This window comes from Hyperoodon ampullatus (assembly GCF_949752795.1).
Source record: "Hyperoodon ampullatus genome assembly, chromosome: 1".
NCBI classification, from domain to species: Eukaryota; Metazoa; Chordata; class Mammalia; order Artiodactyla; family Ziphiidae; genus Hyperoodon; species Hyperoodon ampullatus.
In genome coordinates this window covers 183,145,234-183,169,531 of record NC_136914.1, presented here as the reverse complement: position 1 = coordinate 183,169,531, position 24,298 = coordinate 183,145,234, and the positions used below count along the sequence as shown (strand labels likewise).

The 24,298-nt window shown below is 37.4% G+C and overlaps 1 protein-coding gene across 1 annotated transcript; it reads right to left on the bottom strand.

Moving 5' to 3' along the window:
- Positions 1–1,010: 1,010 nt before the first annotated feature.
- On the bottom strand, positions 1,011–24,214 carry LOC307053617 (mitochondrial import inner membrane translocase subunit Tim23; the record flags this gene model as incomplete). Its single annotated transcript, XM_079705097.1, has 7 exons — positions 1,011–1,524; positions 9,697–9,807; positions 11,594–11,652; positions 14,167–14,251; positions 14,470–14,563; positions 21,477–21,535; positions 24,109–24,214. The coding sequence occupies 7 exons, from the start codon at positions 24,212–24,214 to the stop codon at positions 1,409–1,411; spliced, it is 630 nt and encodes a 209-aa protein (XP_079561223.1). The 3' UTR covers positions 1,011–1,408.
- Positions 24,215–24,298: the final 84 nt, after the last annotated feature.

Here is a 24,298-nt window from a genome sequence, read left to right as displayed (position 1 = left end):
TTTAGAACTTTAAAGGTGGTGGGTAAAAACTTACGGAGCCTTTCCATTATCTTAGGTTGCAGGAAACTTTGTAGTTTTTGAGGTTTAACACATTGTGTATCCCTAAATTAACAATCACTGTGCTAATGAGTGTAAAACATTCTTCTGCACTGATGGATTTTGTGCCTCCCTCCATTAAAAGCATAACAGCCATATAGTTGTCCTGTGATTTGTAAAACACCTTGTCATAAAATTATATGAATGCGATATCCTTTGGTTAGGAATACAGTTGAGAAACACTTGAACATAAAAAGTGTTTTTATATTCACTTAAATATCAATGTATTTTATGATTCTTGAATTAGCAAATAGGTTATTACTAACTTCCATTTTGTCTTTCTTATACACTCTTCATAATCTACTTTTAATTTTTAATCTGCTGTTGCAGGTAAGATATTAAACTTTTTCTTTTTTTTTTTTAAACTAGAGGACTTCAGCTGAAGTTCAGTGCTTTTCTGCCAAATTCCTTCTAACTAGATGCATTCAGAAAGGCCCTTTACTTTCTCTAATCAATCACAATAGCCACCAGTTGTTTAGTATTCATTATGTATATGTATAACGTGCAGTGCAATCTTGTTTAACTTCATTTCAAAGATGAGAAGACAAACTCAGAAATTAAATAACTTGTCCTTATTTTCTTTAGCTTGCTTTCCCAAGGCTTCCTAAAAACTTACAGCTTGTGTCTACGTCATCACTTTTTCGAATTATCCCCAGTAAGATGAGTTAACACGTACAGAATCACGATTGTTGCAGATTGTTCTAGCACAGTACACTAATGGTATAACGGTTAATCTGAAATATCTTGAGGTTGTGTAGTGTCAACTCTATTGGAGAAAAATTTTAACCTAGTTGCTAATGCTGCCAGTAGCCCTTCATTTCAACACAAACATGAAAACATGTTTTAGCCTAGAAGGGCAGAAACAAATGCCAAGAGTAACTTTGGAGACACCCACTATGTTTTATGTTGGAGTTATGACTTTGGTTCTGTTTTTACCCTTTATTGGGAATACAGGGCAGTATTACAGTCTTGGATTATTAAATGAACAAATGTGGTGATACAGCATTGACAAGCATGACCTGAATTCTGGGAGTAAGTGGTTTTCCAGTTCAGGGGGTAGGAGAAAAAACAGGTGCAAGATCTTCTTTAAAGAAGAGAGCCACATTACTCAGCCACCAAAGGGTTTTGGCTTCAACTCATTAATGGCTGGAAGGAGTGCCAGTCCTGGTCAACCATCCATGATCTTCATCACAGCAAACTGGAATCTCCTTTTTCAAACTAGTTGCAGGTAAAAGAGTAAATGACTCCAGACTGACTTATAAATTGATCTGGATGACTACTAAAGTGTCCTCCGTTCACCAGCTAGTACTCTTCAGAGAGACTGTTGGAGCAAGGAGCCTCTCATGTGCTCCCAGTTATTATATACTGCGTAGAGGCTCGTAAGGGTTAGTCCTGCCAGGCCGCCTCGTGCCACCCCTCGAAGACCACCTGCAGAGGAAAAACAAGAAAATAACAGCCTTGTATTGCATACTGTCATAGCATCACAGGGTTAACTAAGAGTTTCCTAAAGCTGAGACACTCCATTCATGTTTATGCAGATTCCATCCCAAACAGGAGAATAAGCTGTAAAAGTAATAAAAGAAACCAAGACTGAAGTTCAGGAGAGAGAGATTCCCTAAATCACTTGTTTAATACATAAACTATACTTTCATATTCACAATGTTTTTTTCACTTTTAATTTCACAATTTGTATCTAAGATCATCAGCATAATTTCTTGACTTTTCTCAATCTGACTTGATCCTAGAACACTTCTGGACAAGATCTTATGCTTATCATTGAAGTCGCAGCCAGATCAGTAATTCCCTGCTAGTGATATCATTTAGAACTTGGGACTTCCCTGGTAGCACAATGGTTAAGACTCCAAGCTCCCAATGCAGGGGGCCCAGGTTCGATCCCTGGTGAAGGAACTAGATCCCACATGCATACTGCAACTAAGAAGCCGGTAAGCCATAACTAAGGAGCAGCCCGCTGGCTGTAACTAAGGAGCCTGCCTGCTGCAACGAAGACCCGGCACAACCAAATAAATAAATGAAGAACTTAACTGGCACTGTCAACTGATGTAAGGCTGTATGTAAACACAGTGACACCCTCTTTGAAAACAGTATTAACAGCCTTTGGACTCTGCACAGGTCCTCTAAATATTAACTTTGAAGACTCAAGACAGAATGGTGATAAGATGGCTATAATCAAGCTTTGAGTTAGATGCTGATGAAGCACCAACTCCCCTGTTGCCTATTCCTACCTTGATGTGTCAGAAAATCTCAACTAATGAGCAGTGAGGCACTTATCATCATACTAGTTGAAAAACATTCAAGGATTAGACTTTGAACTGTTTCTGCTTAACAACAAAAGAACAATTTTTCATGTGGAAAAAGATTAGGAATAGATATTTTCATTTGAAATGCAGAAACAAAAATGTTTCAGTCAGTTACTTGAAAATAGTCCCCAAGTCTAATAAGAGGAATGGGGGTACCCAAAGAAGCTTTTAAGAAATAGTGAAACTGTAAGAGAATATCAAATAAGTAGGGATCACAAACTTCAGGCGTAGCCTATATTGTACCTATGGAGTATTTGTTCCAAGTCACATGTTAGGAAGGCAAAGGTCCAGTGGTTATACCTTATTATAGGCTCTTTAGCTACGAGCCAGTAAATTCCGTGAAATTCATGACACTGCTGAGTTAGAATGCTTCAGACCAACCCTTTCTGCAATGAATGTCTTGCCAGATGGCTTCAGATGATAAATTAAAGGGCCACTCCCTCTAGGAGGCTCTCTAGCCTGAAGACTTAAGATAGCTGACCTGCTTAAGCTTCAACTATGAAGTGCCCTAATTATCTCTTAAACAGACCCAAACAGAAACTGCAGGCATCATCTGTAAACAGCTGTCAAATATGTGGGAAGGAGGATCAGAAACATAAAAAAAAATTAATCAAAGTAAATGGGAGATATCTCCTAGAAGTCTACATCATCTCTTTATATCTTGCCACACAGACTAGGCATGACAGTTGAATTTGCAACTGTATTCAGTGTGGTTGAAAAATTAGAAAAATGATATAGGGGAGGTAATTGAAAGCACAATAATTTCGCAGACACCATTTCCTGGGACCATACATTCAACTTCAGACTAACTCCCCTGGACCTTTGGCCGATTAGAAGTCCACAGGACTCTGAAGTCTGCCCACTGGTTTGGAATTGGCTGCAAACTGTTACTTTCAGTTGGCCTTTTGCTTTGAGTGTCCTAGGAACATGGTTTCTACTTGGCCATTTTAGAAGGATCTTCACACTACTCATCTATCAGATAGCAAGCCTCCCTGGATATAGGTACTAGGGGTAATAATGAAATTGGGAACTATAAGGATTTAAGATTCTGGGGACATAAGTGGCACACTGTATCCCTCAAGAAAAATTTATCCCCTAGAAAGCCGCCTACTTTCTGACCAAAATGAAACAAACTAAGTTCAAATCAATTATGTTACTTCTCTGAAGACTAGAAAAAAGTTGTTTCTAGTAAGACACCAAATATACGTTAAGTGCTTGATTTACTAATAATCACAGTAACCCTGACTCAAGGGTAGCCTTTTATTACATGTTTTAGTTTTAATTCTTTCCATTAATTTCAGGGTTTTCCAGCTGGTTGATCTGTTAAAAGTTTGACAGCCTTGGCTTTAGGCTTTCTGTAATAAAACAACTTTTGCCCAACTGAACACAGGAAGTCGATTAGCAAATAAACTTGCTTTGAACACAGAGTAACCAAATGAGGCCAATGGTTAATCTCTATAAAGCAGAACAAACATGAGACTTGTGTGTCACAGTTTTATCTTCTATCTTTTGGATACTTATACAACTCTTCCAGAAAGGGCAAATATCACCTCTTCTAAACGTGGGAAAATGAGGCCCAGAATATTTAAACGCCTGGTTTATGGGGTATAGAGCTGATCACTGGCAGAGCTAACACACTGAACTGGTAACTATTTTAGCACAAGGGTCAGCACATTTTTCTTGAAATGGCCAGAAAGTAAATATTTTAGGCTTTGAGAGTGCAAAGGCTATGTAGGTACTTATATAACCATTAAAAATGTTAACTATTTAAACATGTAAAATACATTCAGTGAAGAGACAGGTATCTGGCCAGCAGGAGGCTATGGCCCTTGCTTTAGAGGAACAGCCTTACATACAGAGGGGGCTACAAATTCCATTCAACAAATGTTTGTACTACTTAAATTTTTTTGTTAAAACTATTCTTTAAAACTGTGATAAAATACACATAACATAAAATTTACCATTATTAAGTGTACAGCTCAGTAGCATTAAGTACACTGGCATTGGGCTACCATCATCCATCTCCAGAGAACTTTTTTCATCTTACAAAACCAAAACTCTGTGCCCATTAAACAACAATTCCCTCCTCCCCTTCCCAATCTAATGCCTAATTTAATTTTATTACATTGATACATCTTTGCTCATTTTAATTTTTATTATCAAAGTAGTCCATATAGATAATTTTAGAAGTCAAGATAGTACAAGATTTTAGTGATGCACAACAGTCTGGTGTACTCATCATTCTTACCCTAATTCCCAGTTCCCAAAAGCAACTACTTTAATTCTTTGCTTTTTACCTGCATGTTTCTAAAGAACATCTTTATCTTGCTACTTCTTGGTATTTCAATACTAGATATTGTCTATTGATTTCCTACTAGGAAAACTGTGTCAAGTCTTGTAAGAATTGTACAAAATATGCTTATGGCAGAAAGGTTTATATGTTATCTCATTTACAACTCTCTGAAGGGAATAGTCACCCTTGTTTTATAGACAAAGAAACTCAAATTCAGACAAGTTATTCTCCTATGTACACATTTATTTAGGGATCCAGTGCTAGTCAAACTCAGTCTGACTCCAAAGCCCACTGTTTTTTTCAGCATACCAAATTGCCTCCAGCATAGAGAAAGGAGATTATCAGGGAAATTTCTTGAAAGGGGTACTAACAATTGAGCTGGGCCTTAAGGATGGACTGGATTTCAAATTTATCTGTTTGATCATACGACATGCATGAGAAAGCTGTGGGAGAAAAGGCTGGGAAGATAGGTTAAGATTAGAACATGGAAGGCTAGGGTGAGAAATTTGAATTAAGATAGAAAGGAAGTGTGTCATCATCACAGGCTCCTGGGTAGGGAGTATTAGAATTAGAACCTTCCTTGAGGAAGATTAAGCTAGAAATAGTAAGTAGGTAAGAGACTGGAGGTAGAAGTCTAATGTCAAAATGGTCAACGGAAAATACTGTTAGAGAAGTTCAGGGCTTGTGATAAGGGCCTCAGCTCTCAGGTGATGCATGTGGTAAACTTCATAACTGATGGAATGAGGGGACAGAGAAAGAAAGGCAGAAATCAAAGGTGATTAGGCCTGCTTCCTGCTTCTTGTTTTTTCTTTCTTGGTTTTGTAACAGAGTGGAAGCAGTAGGTGGGACTTTGAACTGCACTTCTGGGCTTTCCTGGGCTTCCCGAACCACTGCCCCATCCAGTCCTTCCTTGCAATGCCAGCGCTTCCATGCAGGACCAAACTCACTAAAATATCCCAGCTATTTTTGAGCCCCCATGTTACAGTGTCCTTTTAGAACTAGTCTTTCGGTGGCTGTTTTTCTGCAGGTGGTAGGGAGTGTCCCAGACCCCTCTGAGAACCTTATGTAAGTTTTAGAGGATTTGGAAACCCTGACTTAACATCTCCTGGTGTAAACTATGTACTCAGGAGAAGGGTGAAAGTTTAACTCTCTGGAAGTTACAATAAACAATTTAAGGCTTGTAAGTAAATGGAAATGCCCTAGTACTTAGATGGTAAGAATTAAAGTCCAGGTAAGCCAAGTCTTTACACTGGCCTATGAAGTTCTATCATCTATATGATTTGGTCCCTTCCCACTTTTATCACTCCAGATTCTATTACTCTCCTATTGCCTTTCTTTCCTCTCGCTGTTGTGGCCTCTCCCGTTGCGGAGCACAGGCTCCGGACACGCAGGCTCAGTGGCCATGGCTCACGGGCCCAGCCACTCCACGGCATGTGGGATCTTCCCGGACCGGGGCACGAACCCGTGTCCCCTGCATCGGCAGGCGGACTCTCAACCACTGCGCCACCAGGGAAGCCCTCCCATTGCCTTTTAACTCCCACTTCAGGGCCTTTGTTCTTGCTGTTACCTAAACTGCACCCTCCAGACATCCACTTCACGCTCCCTCATCTGTCCATCTTTGGTCAGATATCACCTTTTCCTTGAAGGGTGTCTTAAAACACCTTGGTACATACAGTTTTGCATGTATGCCTTTGTGTGCTGTGGGATAAATTGCTGAAAATTAGATGACTTGAGCAAAGGATCTACATATTTAAAATAGTAATAACTAATGCCAACATTGCTCTTAAAGTACTTGCTTACCTTTGCCAATAAGCATCATCTACCATCACTTTTTAAAAGCCAGGTTGTGAAAAATATTACCTTAATGTTTTATTTTGCTTTTCCCTGATTGCTTGTGAGCAAACTTCAACTGTTTAGTGGTCGTTTGTCTTTCCTCCTGAAGGGCTTTGTCATATCCTTACTCCACTTTTTACCGGGTTGTTGGTTTAAGTGATTTGTTGAAATGTTTTATACATTATGGCAGTTAGCTCTTTGGAAGAATGTTGATGCCAGTAACAGAAATAAAGAAGTCATCAAGAGGCTGTTTGTGGCATATGAAGTTTAATTTTGAAGGCCTGGCATTCATTGAGAAGTAGTACCTTTTAACAATAACCCTGATAATTGCTTAATTTGAAGAACTGTATTTGTTTATCTTCTTACTTTTACTTAGCTTGCTTTTATAAGGTGACTTTCTCATGGGAGGCACAGGATTAACAGGTAAGGAATTTTCTGCGAGGGGGAAAGGGGCACCCATATTTTTGGGTTTCTGAGGCCTTGTTTCCTGAAGATAAGTGATCAGGTCTCTTCAACATTCCTCAACTTACGCATGATAGCAAAACTACAGCTGTTCTCATTCTGGTAAAATACTGGTCATTAGATTTTCACGTGGTATAGGAAACCTAATAATGACATTTCACACCCTCTGAAAAATATTTACAGAGTTCATTAAATAAAGCATTAGATCTGAAGTAAAGCCACACCATCAGAATTATTCCTTTAGCCTCTTTTTGGTCTGACAACTACCCACCTTCTCATGTATTTTCCCTCATGGTTTTTCTTTCTACAAAAGTAGCTTCCATACCTAAATTGAATCATATTGCTTTCATTCTAAACTCCTTCCTTTAAAAAAAAAAATCCCTATTTTAGAAGCGTAAACTGGGGATTGGAAAGATTTTAGGTCAACAGGAATTAACCATTCTCTAAATGTAAACTTCTTTCCTCAATGGTTTATGCTGATTCTAGACTAAAGTGTGCCTAAACTCTTTTCTAAATCCTTGAATCTATAAGTTTTACAAATATTCCTGCCACACAAAACTCATAATTCTGTGCTCTGTCTTAAGTAGAGTGTAAACCAGAAATCAATAAGACACCGATTTGCCTTTGTTAGAGCAATTTTGATGCGCTGAGTTAAATTGTTCAGCCAGGAACTACGAACCAATGTTGGAATTCTGGGTCAGCAGATTATTTACCTCTTCTATGTTTCCCAATTGCAGTGGAAACTGAAATCTACTTGTCACCTGACATAGAATTAATGAATATTCTTTTTTGCCCTTTCTCTTCTGAGCCAAGAGCCTATTCTTCCATAATTGATGTTGGAGGTGTCCCAGGTGGTGTTATAAATGCTACTCCCGCAAGGAAGTTCTGGAAACAGAAAGCTAGGCTCTCCTTTTCTGGATAATACCAAGTATTCAGCCTTTCCCTTTTTATCTTTAAAATACGTGTAATATGTCTTAAATGAGATGGTAATTCAGTACATTTTTATACTCAGGGCTGCCCTCGACACAGGAAATGCCATAATGGCTTACCCTGAGCAAGAAAACTGGGATTGGTGGGAACTGAGCTGGAGCTTCAGTGCCATCCACTGGGGTAGCTGCTCCTCAACCTCAGCTCCAGCCATCTGCCACCACACATAATGTGAGCTTAGTGCCTTCCATTTGTTCAAAAGAAGCTAAAATTTCCAGACTTTCGTGTGAAATCTACTGTTTTTTAAATTTTAATTTGATTTTTAATAAGCATAGTTTGGGCCAACTAAACTCTTGATGGCTGAGTGCCACCCTTGTGGTGCCAATTAGGGTTTTCAATTCCTTTGTCTGATCCCAAAGATTTTCAATGTGGAAGTATTTTTAGGTTTTTAACAAGGTTCTTCTATGCCAAGGTAACACTTTCATGGACATAAAAGGTATTTACTGTCTTATTCTACCTGGCAGCTCTGTTGATGTGTGTAAGCACACGCACGTGTTGCAGAAAGTATTGCGAGCTCTTAAGAAGAAAATTCCCAATGTGATCCATTTTCAAAATTAAAAAAGCCTCTTACTCTCAGTTATATCAGGAAATTTTGGATTTTACAATTCTGTTGAGACTTCTCTTATTTCTTTCCAGGAAAATGAGGCCAAAATACTACTTGATATTTGTGATAGAGGAATTACATAAAAACGAAATCACTCAGTTAAGTGTCTAAAAGCATAATAAAGCAATCAAATAAAAGTACTTTTCAGAGGCTTGAGTATAGAACATATGTAGTTTAGGCAATTTAAAACAGAAATGTGAGAAAAATCTGGGGCTGTCACTAGTTATATGATCTTTTAAGAAAGATCATCTTAATACCATACTCATCTATAAAATTGGGGTGTGATGATTATCACTTCACAAAGTTTTAAATAAAACAAGTTATATTAACTGATTATTGCTGAGAGTGTAATCGTAACTCAGTGAATGTTAATTTCTTTTCCATCTTAGAGGAGAATTTGATATTTGATCTTCATCCAGTTAATTTTGACTCAACTCTCAGGGTTTTGATTTTTTTTTTTTTCCAAAACTGAACAGTATTTAGTCCACCCATGTTCATAACAGCATTATGCACAGTAGCCAAAGTGGAAGAAACACAAGTGTCCGTTGACAGATGAATGAATAAACAAAACGTGGGTGGGACATACATACAATGGGGTATTATTCAGCCTTAAAAAGGAAGGAAATTCTAACACATGCTACAACATGGATAAACCTTGAGGTCATTATGCTAAATGAAAAAAGCCAGTCACAAAAAGAAAAATACTACATGATTCCACTTACGTGAGGTACCTAAAGTAGTCAAATTCAGATATAGAAAGTAGAATGGTGGTTGCCAGGGGCTTTAGAAGGGGGAAATGCAGAGTTCTTGTTTAATGGGTATAGGGTTTCAGTTTTGCAAGATGAAGAAAAGTTCTGGAGATTAGCTGCACAACAATGTAAACATACTTAACATTATTGAACTGTACACTTAAACGGTTCGGATGGTCAATTTTATGTTATGTGTATTTTACAAAAAATAAAAACCGAAATCCCAAACCACGAGATGGCAGAGAACATTATACTACAAAAAAAAAGTATAACGTTTCCTTTTAAACTACAGTATGGATAAAAAGCATACTTCAACTATATTAAGAGACAGCTTCACCATTTAATAGTACCTACCTGTACATTTATACAACATGCCCGTCATGGTTCCAGCTGCTACTGTGTTGAGGTCATCTTCTGCACCTCGTGTTTTTTCAATGATGACACCAAATGCACTATAGAGCAAAGCTATAGGGGAAATGGAACTGATCAGTAATAAAAAAGTAAACTGAAAGTCAGTGTGGCAATTATATTTAGATAAATGTATTCTACAGGCATTATAAGTATTCACAGACATATAAACAATGATCACTGGAACACTGTTTGTAATAAAAAAGGCCTAGCAACAAATAAAATGACCTTCAAGAGGGGACTGATCCAGAAAGAGACTTTCTACGTAATGGAATACTATGTACTCACTTAAAACGCAGGAAGAGCTCTATTCACTAATATGTAAAGCAGGCACATGTGTGTATGACTCTGGATATGCAAGAAAATGTTTGGAGAGATTCAGAAGAAATTTATTAGCTATTTATGGAAAGTACTACTGGGGAGTCCCAGGAAGAATATCTTTAATTTTCACTTCCATTTTATTAGTAACAGCTGTAGTTTGGGTTTAGAAACAAAAACAAAACACATGTATTTCTATTCTAAGAAAAACATGACTTCCAGAAATGTGAGATCTGGTTCCTGCACATGTAAAAACCCTAACACTAGCACTATTTAGTTTTAACAAGATCTTCCCCCAAACTACCATTCTCTTATGCCTGTAAAGACTGATTAGCCATGAATGCATTAACCCTTCTCCTTACCCTTTCTCAAAATTATAGCCACATTTGACCCCTCAAAATTATACCAAACTCAGCCTTACAACTCCTCTGCTGTGATGTTTTTATTCTTCTATAAGGGTTCTTCTTCCCATTTCAATTTATTTAACTGAAACTAAACTTGAGCAGAACATTGTGACTGGTCACATTACAAGGGAAACATACAGGGTGACTGGCCACCCCCAGTCTGCCCAGAATTGAGGGTTTCCTGGAACATGGACTTGAAGTGCTACAACTGAGAAAGTCCTGGGGAGACCAGCACGACTGATTACTCTGGGCACACAGGTACAAAGGAGGGTGACTGTACTTGGTGGAAGGGCACTGGGGTCATGGGCAGCATATGGAAGCAGCCATTTGCTATTACAGTGTGAAAATGTACTGCTTCCAAAGCCCATGACAAGGCTAGGATCTCACTCTGTTACACAGAGGCTTTTCCTATTTTTTCAACAAGATGCCTACATTTTCTCTTACTTAATCTGCCACAAGTAAAAGATTTTCAGACTTTCAAATAAAGTAAACTTTGGATTAGGGCATAAGTGCCATAAGTAGGCTTATTATAAGTCATGAGTAATCAAAAGAGTCAATCATTCATAAACATTACAGTATGAAAGCATTTGGTCCTAAGTACTACTAAATTATCCCTTCCTTAGAACTGCAAATGTTTTCAATGTCTACAAAGGCCCTATTACAATTCTGGCAATTAAGTCTGGGAAATCTAATTAGGTAAATAGAATGATGAATGGTCTATTAGGAAAACATCAGGACGGCTGGATTAATCTATCATATCTTACTACAGGATCTTGAACCTCTCCTAACAAACAAAACCATTTGCCTTGAACCTAAATTATTTTAATTGCATTTAGTTAAAACATGATTTTATTTGGTGTCTTGCTGAGACAGGAGAGTATGCAGGGCTTAAAGCATTTAGAAATGAACGTATTTCACAATGATATTAGCAGCTGGGATTCTTTTGTTATACAGTTTATGGTCTTCTCCTAAGTAGTATCTATACTACTCACCAGAGTGGATTTAAACATAATTTTTAACATCCCAGGACCAGGATTTTAGTTGATCAAACTGTTCATAATACATGTACATTCTTTCTTCGCAGTAATAATAATTTATTAAAAAGTGAGATATCTACTTACCCAGAGAACCTAGAGTATTAGCCCAAAGTGCCCCTTGCCTGGTCACCATATTCAAGATCCTACCAGGGCAGAAAGAGATAGAATCTGTATTTAGAACCAGTATTCCTTTAGTATTTAGAAAAACCACAATAATAGCAATTTTAAATGTATAAACGCAATACACAAAGTTTTCTTAATTTTAAAACTTAACACCTCCTCAGAATTCAATTAGGATAGCTTTTACTTTATATAAATATAAATGAAGATTAGATTAAAAACTCCAACATTTTTGGGCAACAAGTAAAGAAAATTCTAATTATTAAATGTGTAAAACTATTAAATATATAAAAGGTTTGAATGATATCCTGGAATGTATTTTATAAAGAAGTTTACAAGAAACTGATCTATGTTAAAAAAAAAATGACATAACAGACAAACTAGCTTATAATTAAGTTTCTTATGTGTGGGGGGTAATATGCATACTTAGAAAGTTAAGTAGAATCAGAGTGTGGAATATCATGGAATATAAAGCAAAATTAAAGACAAATACTCAAAGGAAAAAGTCATCCAACTAGAATACATGAAGAAAGTGCACTCTGTGTCTGCTCCCAGACTAGAACTAAGCAGCCAAAGTGAATGCTTAGCACACTCTCAAGGAAGCACAGCGCTGCCCTCATCCAGTGCCAGACGTCACCAGAACAGTGACGGAGGCAACTGGAGGAAGAAGACAGAACACTGCTCTCCCAGCAGTGTAACACTGTCACAGGAATGGTTCTGTCCTGACAGCTGACTACTGCTGGAGATTATAGAATCACAACAACAAACAGTAAAAGAACTCATTTAATTAAAGCACTCATTTAAATTAATGCTCAGTAATAACAAAAATCTGTGTTACTTTTAAAGGATTTAAAAAATTAGTAATGATTACAAATATTATGTTACACATTTAATTAATCTAATTATGGTACATATTTACTAATATATTAAGTTTAGCACTTAATTGTTTTTCATTTATAACAAGCATCTAAAACTATTAATTTTCATTACTGTATTGCTGGTGGCACTGCAAATTGCCAAAGTCCTTTGGAATGTGATCGGGCAACATACGTCCACTTAACTGGGCCCTTGCCTACTTCCCACTTTAACCCTCTCTCAATAGATTAAAGGCAGAAAGTAAGGAAACTTACCCAAGATCCCAAAACAGTAAGCAATGGAACTGGGCTTTGAAACTACATAGATTTGTCTGGCCTGAAACCCAATTACCTTTCCATTTTTAAAATGCTGTCTCTCTATTTGAAAGATGAGAATTATTATACTAAAAAATGGTAAGTAAGATTTAAAAAATCTGACTTCAGAAATGCAAATCAATTTGACTCTCCCCCAAAATTAGTAACTATGATGGTTTTAAGAAACAAAGATTATCTTTTCTAAGAGAACTTCCACTTTCAAATTGGTGTTCAGTAATATGATGCTGGGGATTTGTTTCAAAATAATATGGAAGGGAAGAAGGAGGTGGGACATAACTGGTCCTGGTGCTGGTTGATGGTTGTTGAGCTTGCGTTATAGTTCATAGATGTTCACTGTACTACTTTGTCTACTTTTGTATAGATTCAAAATTATCCATAATACAAAAAGTAAAAAAAAATTGGAGTAAAGAACAAATATTAAGAATATAAATACAAAAATATTCAAGGATCTGAGCTTGTAAAGCAAGGGCAGTGATCCATACAGTAGTAGAAATATGAAAAACTTGACAGGCCTTCAGGTTTCCCAAGGTCCGATTCTAACACACTGCTGCCATCTGCTGGCTAAGAAACATAGAAGGAAAATGGAGCTTAAAGGGTCCTAAAATAAAAACCACGAGCCACTGAAGAACACATACTGGGTGATTCCACTCATATGAAGCATAAAAACATGAAAAACTAAACAATATATTATTTAGGGAACAGCAACAGGAACTGGTCATGTTTATTCCTTAAGCAGGGTGAAGATACATGTTATATACACTTTCTGACCTTAATTGCACTTTCCCTTCTTTGCAAACTTCAGTTTCCTAAGAGAACATTGTCTTACTCCTTTTGGAACCACCTCTAAGTTCTAGGGATTTCATTTAAATTTTCTGCACCTTTGCACTTAAGAAAAGGAGAGTGAAGTCAATGAGAGCTCAAGTCAAATGTCGGCAGAGTTAGCAATTACTCTTATGTGCTTATTTCTTCACTTATGATGTCCTATGGTTTTGCACACCCCTGAACAATCCAAATAATGTACTAGTAATTCAACAATTTGAAAAGCATGTTATATAGGCCTGCAAAATGGAACAGGTGTAGCTGAGAAGTTAGGTTAGGATAGCACCAGCTGACTGAGGGACACTGACTCAAAAATCACTCCATCTAAAAGCTCAGACCCAGGACTTAATTCCTAAATTCCTTTTATTTTGAATAAGGGAAAAACAAAACAAAACACAGGAAAAAAAAAAAAAACTGACCAAAAAGTATACCAATACTCTAAACAACTGTAATCTCAAGGTGTGCTCATCAAGCCAACAAAGTAGAGATTAATATTCAAACATCACTACATCATTACATGAGACTTACTGTACATTTCTTGGTTTGGACCAGGCCATGTTCTGGGTTTCCTTCAGTCCTAGCCGTAGACCATTCATTGCCCCAAATGCAGCCCCTGGCAAATCATAATAACAATTCATTCAAATAATCATCTATATATTAAAGAACAACTATACTTCTGATTCTTTTTCATTTTTGTTTAATAATAAGAAAAATGTAAATAATGATTTTCAAAAAAACAACCCTGAAGGTGATATTTTAATTGCCTTTGCTTTTAAGCACCTCTGACTACTTGGACTGAGGATACTTAAAAAAACATATATAAATACCAACCTGTCATACAACATCCTCCAATGGTAAAGAAGGCCAGTTCAAATCTGCCCCGGGTTTTATTAGCTCCAGTTGGTAAAATAAACTCATCTGTATCCTACAGGGATAACAATGAAAACCAAGTTGAGCTCCCCTTAAGACATAGTACTTGCAAAGTGTTTAATTTTTCAAAGGAGTTTTTCACAGAATGTAAATCCGTAAATTAACTAAAACTCAACTATACTTAGTCAAACAAAAGTAAAACTTTCTGCAACAAAAGGAACATGTAAATCAAAATGAAATGAAATATACAACATATATAGTTATGCTCATTAGTTCTTAGGAGAGATTCTTGCCCAGAACTTTGCATCTTAATGTAAGTTTGATAGATTATAGGAAATTTGCCTTCATGATAAATTTGAAAGTTTAGGAAGGCCATCTCTAGAGAAAGGTAAACTGAAAGCTATGAGAGATAACAGAATACCAGTCTGGAAGGAGAAAATAACTTTCACTCTGTAGCTACTATTTATCCAGCACCATTTTACTATATGTAAGACCAATGATCATAAAAAATGAGCAGAAACTATAAAAGTACAACAGTTTGGATCACTTACACAAGGGCAAAAATCACCTCCTTAACAATTCTTAACTAGTTGTTTGCAGGGCATATATTCCTTTGATAATCTTAGAAAGCTTACTAGATCCACCTTCTAGTAAATGCATACACAAAATTTGGTATGAACCCCCTGAAGGTCAGCCAAGAATCCTAGGTTGAGAAGTGCTACTGTAAGAGCACAATATAGGATTGATTTCACAATACAATCCACTTTTTTATGATGAACAAATACATTTTTGCCAAACTTTCCATACAAAAATGGTTAAAATGAGCCCCTGAAGGATAGCACACACACTTAGCAAAAAACACTAACAAGTAAACATCCCTTTGGCAAAATACTGACCTTTGGTAAATGCATTCCTGATTAGGAAAACTGTACCTCTGCACTGATTTTTGATTTCTGGCTTGCGCACACGTTCTTACCAAAAACTGTACAATAAACAAGCCCACGTACTCTCATCACACAGAAATGGTCTGTTGGGCAATGATAAGCAAACTCTGAAAAATTCAGTGTCTAAATATATTTATTATACATAGATATGTAAATTCTGGGTGTTTCAAGTTCTGGGTGTATTCACCGAACTTGAATACAGAATAGAAATTATTGAGTCTTAGGAAAAGGAGGAAAAATGATTGAACAGAAGTGAACAGAGCCTAAGGGCTATGTGGGATACCACAAAGCAGACTAACATACAGACCATGAGTTATAGAAGGAGAGAAAGAGAATGTTTGAAGAAACAATGGCTGAAAACTCGCCAAATTTGATGAAAGAGATGCATATGAACATTCAAGAAGCTCAATAAACACCAAGTAAGATACATTCAAAGACACCCATACTGAGACATGTTAAAATCAAACTTTCGAAAGCTAAAGACAAAGAGAGAATCTTGAAAGCAGCAAGAGAGAAGCAACTTATCACATACAAGGATCCTCAATAAGATTAACAGCCGATTTCTCAAGAGAAACTTTGGAGGCCACTAGACAGTGTGCTGACATATTTGAAGTGCTAAAAGAAAAAACTGTCCACCAAGAACCCCATATTCAGCAAAACTGTCCTTCAAAAGTGAAGGAGATATTAAGAAATTCCCAGATGAACAAAAGCTGAGAGAGTTCATGACCACTAGACCTGCCCTGCAAGATATGATCAAGGGACTCCTACAAAGTAAAATGAAAGGACACTAGACAGTAACTCAAAGCCTTATGAAGGGATAAAGATATTAATAAAGGCAAATACATGGACAATTATAAAAGTATTACTGTAACTTATGCTTTTGACTCCACCTTTGTTTTCTACAAAAAGTTTAAAGCATTTAAAAGAATTATTAGATGTTTTTGACCACATGATGTATAAAGATATAATTTTGTGACATCAACAATTGAGAGGGGCAGGGACAGCTGGTAAAGGAGCAGCATTTTTGTATGTTACTGAAGTTAAACTGGTATAAATTCAAATTAGTGTTATAACTTTAGAAAACAGCTAAAGAATACATTTTAAAAAAAGGTTATGAGAAAGGAATTTAAACAATTCCCTACAAAAAAATCAAATAAACACAAACGAAGATATTAATGCAGGAAGGGAGGGACAAAAAAGCTAAAAGGCTTATAGAAAATGAATAGCAAAATGCCAGAAATCTCTCCTTATCAGTAAACACTTTAAATATAAATGGATTCAACTCTCTAGGCCAAAAGACAGAGATTAGCACAATGGACTAAAAAACATGATCCATTTATATGCTGTCTACAACAGATTCACTTTACAGCCAAAGACACAAAGATTGAAAGTGAAAGTATGGAAAAAGATATTCCACACAAATAATAACCAAAAAAGAGCAGGGTGGCTATACTAACATCAGAAAATATAGACTTTACAGCAAAAAAAGGTTACAAGAGACAAAGAAGAACATTATATCAATAAAATTATCAACATAGCAAGAAAATGTAACAATTATAAACATTTACTTACCTAGTAACAGACCATCAAAATATATTAGGCAAAAGTGATGGAATTAAAGGGAAGACTAGAAAGTTCTACAGTAACAGTTGGTGATTTCAAAATTCCACTCTCAATAATGAATAGAAACTGTTATAACCAGACAGAAAATAAGGAAGTAGAGGAGTTAACACATTAAGTCAACTAGATCTAACAGACATATGCAAAACACTCTACCCAACAATGTACACATTTTTCTCAAGTGCACAGAAGTCATTTTTTAGGATAGACCATATGTTAGGCCACAAGTTAAGTCTCAATAGCTTTTAAAAGACACAATACGAAGCACCTTTTCCAACCACAATGGGATGAGTTAGAAATCAATAACAGAAGTAAAACTGGAAAATTCACAAATTCGTGGAAATTAAAAAAAAACACCTCTTTAAATAATCCATGGATCAAGGAAGAAATCACAAGGGAAATTAGAAAATACTTAAGAGATGAGCAAAAAAGAAACACAACATACCAAAACTTGTGAAACTCAGTGGTGCTAAGCGGGACATTTATAGCTATAAATGCCCACATTAAAAAATAAGAAAGATCTCAAATCAAAAATCTAACTTTACAACTTAAGGAACTAGAAAAAGAAGAAACTAAACCCAAAGCTAGCAGAAGGAAGGACATATTAAAGATTAGAGCAGGGATAAATGAAATAAATTACTAGAATCAGAAATAAAAGTGAGGACATCACTACTGATTCTACAGAATTAAAAAGGATTATAAGAAAATGTTATTAACAACTGTATGCCAACAAACTGGATGCCCTTGATGAAATGTACAAATTCCTAGAAACAAAACTCATCAAGAAACAGAATATCAGAAGAGACCCATACTAGTAAGGAGACTGAATCACTTATAAAAAAACTCACAACAAAGAAAAAGCCAAAAAGCCCCAAAGCCCTGGATCTCATGGCTTCACTGGTAAATTTTACCAAACATTTAAAGAACTAACACCGGGCTTCCCTGGTGGCGCAGTGGTTGAGAGTCCGCCTGCCGATGCAGGGGTCACGGGTTCGTGCCCTGGTCCGGGAAGATCCCACATGCCGCGGAGTGGCTGGGCCCGTGAGCCACGGCCGCTGAGCCTGCACTCCGCAATGGGAGAGGCCACAACAGTGAGAGGCCCGTGTACCACCAAAAAAACTAACACCAATCTGGGGGTTCCCTGGTGGCCTAGTGCTTAGGATTCTGGGCATTCACTGCTGTGGCCCAGTTCAATCCCTAGTCAGGGAACTGAGATCCCAAAAGCTGTGTGGCAGCACAGCCAAAAAAAAAAAAAAAAAAAAGGACTAACACCAATTCTTCTCAAACTTTTCCAAAAAACTGAAGTGCAGGGAATACTTGGAACACTTCATAACTCTTTGTATGAGGCCAGCATTATCATACCAAAGCCAGACAAAGACACTACAAGAAAAGAAAACTACAGACCAATACCCCTTATGATCAATGATGCAAAATCTTCAACAAAACTCTAGGAAACCAAATCCCACAGCATATTAAAAGGGTCATACATCATGACCAAGTGGGATTTATTCCTGGGATGCAGGATGTTCCAACAAATGAAAACTATCAATGTAATAGATCATATTAACAGAATGAAGGGAAAAAACCCCACATGATCACCTCAATTGATGCAGAAATAGTATTTGACAAAATCCAACATACTTTCATTGATAAAAACACTCAACAAACTAGGAACAGAAGGAAACTACCTCAACATAATAAAAGCCATATATGAAAAACCCACAGCAAATACCATACCCAAAGATGAAAGACTGAAAGCTTTTCCTCTAAGATCAGGAACAAAGCAAAGGATGCCCGTTTTTTTTGCCACTTCTATTCAACACAGTATTAGACGTTCTAGTTGGAGCAATTAGGCAAGAAGAAATAAAAGGCATCCAAACTAGAAAGAAATAAAATTTTCTTTTTTCACAGGTAATCTTATATGTAGAAAATCCTAAAGACTGCACCAAAAAAACCCTGTTACAACTAATAAGTGAATTCAGCAGAGTAGCAGGATACAAAGTCAACGCAAAAAATCAGATGCACGTCTACAAACTAACAATGAACAATCTGAAAAGGAAATGATGAAAACAATTCCACTTACAATAGAATCAAAAAGATTCTATTTACAATAGAATCAAAAAGAATAAAATACTTAGAAATTAATTTAACCAAGGAGGTAAAAGTCTTGTACAAGAAAACTACAAAACTTGCTGGAAGTAACTTAAAAAGACATAAAGAAATGAAAACATATCCCATATTTATGGATCAGAGACTTAATACTGTTATGATGTCAGTATTACCCAAAACAGTCTATAGATTCAATACAATTCCTATCAAAATAGGAATTGACATTTTTGCAGAAATAGAAGAACCCATCTCAAAATTCATATGGAATTTCAACAAACCCCAAATAGCTAAAATAATCTTGAAAAAGAACAATTCTGGAGGACTCACACTTGCGAATTTCAAAACTTACCAAAGCTACAATAATCAAAACAGTGTGGTACTACGATGTAGACCAATGAAATGGAAGAGGGAGCCCAGAAATAAACCCTTGTACATATGGTCAAACGATTTCTGGCAAGAATGCCAAGACCACTCCAAGGGGAAAAGACAGTCTTTTCAGCAAACAGTACTGTGAAAACTGTATATACACATGAAAAAGAGTGAAGTTGGACCTTTACCTAACACCATATACAAAAATTAACTCAAAATGGATCAAAGACCTAAACGTAAGACGTAAAACTGTAAAACTCTTAGAAGAAAACACAGGGGAAAAGCTTTGTGACAATGGATTTGGCAATGATTTCTTGGATATGACACCAAAGGCAAAGGCAACAAAAGAAAAAATACAAATACTGGCCTTCATGAAAATTTAAAACTTTTGTGCACCAAAAGACAACAGAGTAAAAAGGCAACCCACAGAATGGGAGAAAATAATTGCAAATCACGTATCTGATAAGGGGTTAATAATTAGAATCTATAGAGAACTCCTAAAATTCAACAACAAAAAACCAAATGAACTGATTCAAAACTGGACAAAGGACTTGAATAGACATCTTTCCAAAGAAAATACACAAACGGCCAAGAAGCACATGAAAAGTTGCTCAACATGGCTAATCATTAGGGAAATACGACTCAAAACTATAATGAGTTGCCACTTCACACTCATTAGAATAGCTATTACCAAAAAAACCCAGATAACAACAAGTGTTGGTGAGAATGTGAAGAAACTGGAACCCTTGTGCACTGTTGGTGGGAATGTAAAATGGTACAGCTGCCGTGGAAAACAGTATGGCAGTTCCTCAAAAAATTAAAAATACAATTACCATATATGATCCAGCAATTCTACTTTTGGATATATAATCAAAAGAATTGAAATGAGAGTCCGGAAGAGATATTTATACACCAAAGTTCACAGCAGCACTATTCACGATAGCTAAAACATGGAAGCAATCCAAGTGTCCATTGGACAGATAAGCAAAATGGAATATTATTCAATGGAATATTATCTAGCTTTAAAAAGGAAGGAGATTCTGACACACACTACAATACAGATGAGCCTTGAGGACATTATGCTAAATGAACCAAACCAGTCACAGAAAAATAAATACTGTATGATTCCAGTTATTTGAGGTACTTAAGAGTATTCAAAAATCAGACAGAAAGCAGAAGGGTTGCCAGGAGCTGGGGGGAGGGTGGAAAAAGGAGTTATTGCTTAATGGGTGTAGAGTTTCAGTTTTACAAGATGAAAAGCATGGAGCTGGTAGGTGGTGATGCTACAATATTAGGAATGCATTAAATACCACTGAACTGTACAGTTAGAGATAGTATATTTTGTTAGTGTATTTTATCACAACTTTAAAAAATGGAAAAAAACAACCAAACCCCAAAATCCTTTAATCAACTAGTATCAGGGGGCTTCCCTGGTGGCGCAGTGGTTGAGAATCTGCCTGCCAACGCAGAGGACACAGGTTCGAGCCCTGGTCTGGGAAGATCCCACATGGCGCGGAGCAACTGGGCCCGTGAGCCACAATTACTGAGCCTGCGCGTCTGGAGCCTGTGCTCCACAACAAGAGAGGCCGCGATAGTGAGAGGCCCGCGCACCGCGATGAAGAGTGGCCCCTGCTTGCCACAACTAGAGAAAGCCCTCGCACAGAAACGAAGACCCAACACAGCCATAAATAAATAATAAATAAATACAAAATAAAAATTGCAAAAAAAAACTAGTATCAGGAAGAGATGCAAGCCAAATCCCCAGAGTTTGTGAGGGAAAAAAGGGTGAACGAAGACCAGAGACTTGGTGCCTCCAGATGCACATATCACAGATCAAGTCAACATAGGTACTTGGGGTTATTTTTTTAAATGGTAAGATAAAGGACCAAATTAGTAAAATAATAAAAGGACTAGTCTTAATCTTACCTGCACGAGATACCGTGGATCCACATTTAAATAAGGAGACAGAGGGTTCATACCAGTTACTAGAGAGAAAACAAAGCATTATATTGCAATAAAATTTTAAAAAGTTATTTCATTTAGCATTAATTTTGCTCGTTTTGTGTGTTTTGCAATTTTGATGCACAGGCTCAATGAATGTGAATTTTTCTACCACTTTCTTAGTCTTATCCTTCCTGTCTGGCAGTTTAGAGGTTGCCTCTTCCTGGTGCCCTCAATCTTGCACTGGTGTCTCAGGATCTCATATCTACAAGATATTGGCAGTGATGTGGATCAAATAATCAAAGTAGCAGGAAGCATAGCCCAGATCAATAATAGTGCTGATTTCTTTCTACTTTACTACAAAAATGCTTGACAACTATACAGATTACAAAATAAAATTGACCAGAGACCAATCAATTTTATGAGAAAAACATTGTTTGGGTTATGTGTTGTGTATAAATATTCTAAGGCAATTCCTTCAGATCTTAGTGTTGACAGTTGTTGACAGATTTGATTTACAGGGTAGAGAATTCTTAGGTCATCACCAGAAGGAAGGGGTCAGGGCAAAAGAAATGGGCACTCTCATAGGGCCAGACTGGAATTCTACTACCTTTGAAGATAGAAAAATCTATCAAGGAAAATCAACTTTCTCACATTTTAAATTTAATCTTTGGATCCTTTTGTATCTCAGCTGATTGTTCACAAACCTATCCATTACCCAGGACTCTGATCTTTTCATCAATTCAATGTCCTATTAGTTCTATATCCAATATCTATCCTGAATTGTGTTACTTACCATCTTTATTGCTACCACCCTAGGCCAACCACTAAATCTCACGGAGACTGTAGTAACTATCTCCTACCTAACCGGACTCCTTACTTGCTCTAGTCCCTCCAATTCACTTTCTAAATGGCAATTAAAGTGATTTTTTTTAAGAAAAGGAAATCAGCCTTAATGGCTTCCATTTACACCTGTAACCAAATCCAAACTCCTTACAAAAGGCTTACACAACACTACCTTAGCTGCCATTCCTTGCCCTTCTAATCTCATTATCTCCCACCAAACCAATAGCTCTGTAGATACAATGGCCTAACAGCTGATCCTCAAACATTTGCCTCCCCCCAGGCATTTGTACTGTATTCAGGTCACAGCTCAAAGGTCAACACCCCTGAGTTGCTTTCCCTGGACCATTCTTAAATGGCTTCGGCTCCCATCACCATCTCAGGATCCTTTTATTGCCTTTACACACTTATCACTAACTGAAATATTTTTTACTTATGTTACTTGGCTCACTTCAACAGGATGTAAGCTCCGTGAAAACAGCACTCATCTTTTAAAATTTAACTGCTGTAGTCCTGCACCCAGAAAAGTCCATCTCAAGTACTCAGTGAATGGTGTTCACCTCTTGATCTCTTAATTTACCTTCAAATCTTAATGAACGTAACAATGCTTCGTCACATTAAGGCAGTGCCCTTTGTGCTCCAAAACTCAAAGGTCCTGAGACTAATATACAAACTACATACAGTCATATCCTATAACTTATTACATACAAACTATGTTCTAGATTCAGTTTTTTTTAAACTAAATTTATCTATTATTTATTTTTGGCCGCACTGGGTCTTCGTTGCTGCACGCAGGCTTTCTCTAGTTGTGAAGAGGGGGGCTACTCTTTGTTGCGATGTGCGGGCTTCTCATCGCGGTGGCTTCTCGTTGCGGAGCACGGGCTCGCAGGCTTCAGTAGTTGTGGCAGACGGATTCTCAACCACTGCGCGACCAGGGAAGTCCTAGATGCAGTTCTGACACAGGTGACACTAGGAACTTTAAAGGGCGTTTTTCTTTTTGAGCATAAGAGACCTAAAGAAATAGTACAAAGATTCTCAAGAGAAATCAGTTTTATGAAGCGCTTATCCTTCACCAACTTCCCACTAACTTTAACTCCAAGTTCTGTTCATCCAGTTGAATATCACAGTTAGAAAGTTCCAAAGATCTGGAATACGTATTCACACTACTTAGGAGAGGGCACAGGCAGGGTATTCGTGCTTCGGCACCCTAGATCTTGAATAATTCCTTTCCTAAAATTCTTATCGGCTTCTTTCTTCATGTCTATAAAAAGTTCTCTTCCAAGTTCCTCCAGTTGTCTCGAGACGTATTTCTTTCTCTCGTGTATGCATTAGTAATGAGTGTTTTACCTTGACGGCTACTTCGTGGTTTAAAATGTGACTTTGTGCTAAAAAGTTATGTATGGGCTCGATACGTGGAATGCATTTACTTGCAAAACTGGGCACTCTTCTGCACTTAGGGCCAAGCACACAGCCCAACACACAAGGAATTTGTGGGAGGAACGATAAGACACGAAGCTTGAATATAAAAGGAAGAAAACATGCAACATCTCCTGGGTCCAGGTCAACCACAGAGAGCTTCTCGGAATCCATGGCTCCAAACGCTCGTTCCGTGCTGAAAGAGCGGCCGCTCAGACACACTAACCCCACCACTGTTACTGAAGCTTGTGACCACCAGCAAAAAAAAAAAAAACAAAGAGAGAACAGGGCACATCGCATGTGTAGCGTGGCCGCAAGAACCAGTCAGAAATGTTCGTGAGCTAGGCCCAATACTTACGCGGGACTCCGGCCAAATCCGCGTGCGAATAGCCTGCTCCACCGGCTCCGAAAAAGCCGGCCAACCCCCCAGTGGTTTTGTTGCCGCTTCCGCCGCCGCCCTCCATGGTATCGCAGCAAACTGCCCGTCTGCTTCTCCCCGTCTCAGGCCGAGATCGCGTGCTCGGCCGTTTCTCCTCTGGAATAGTGGG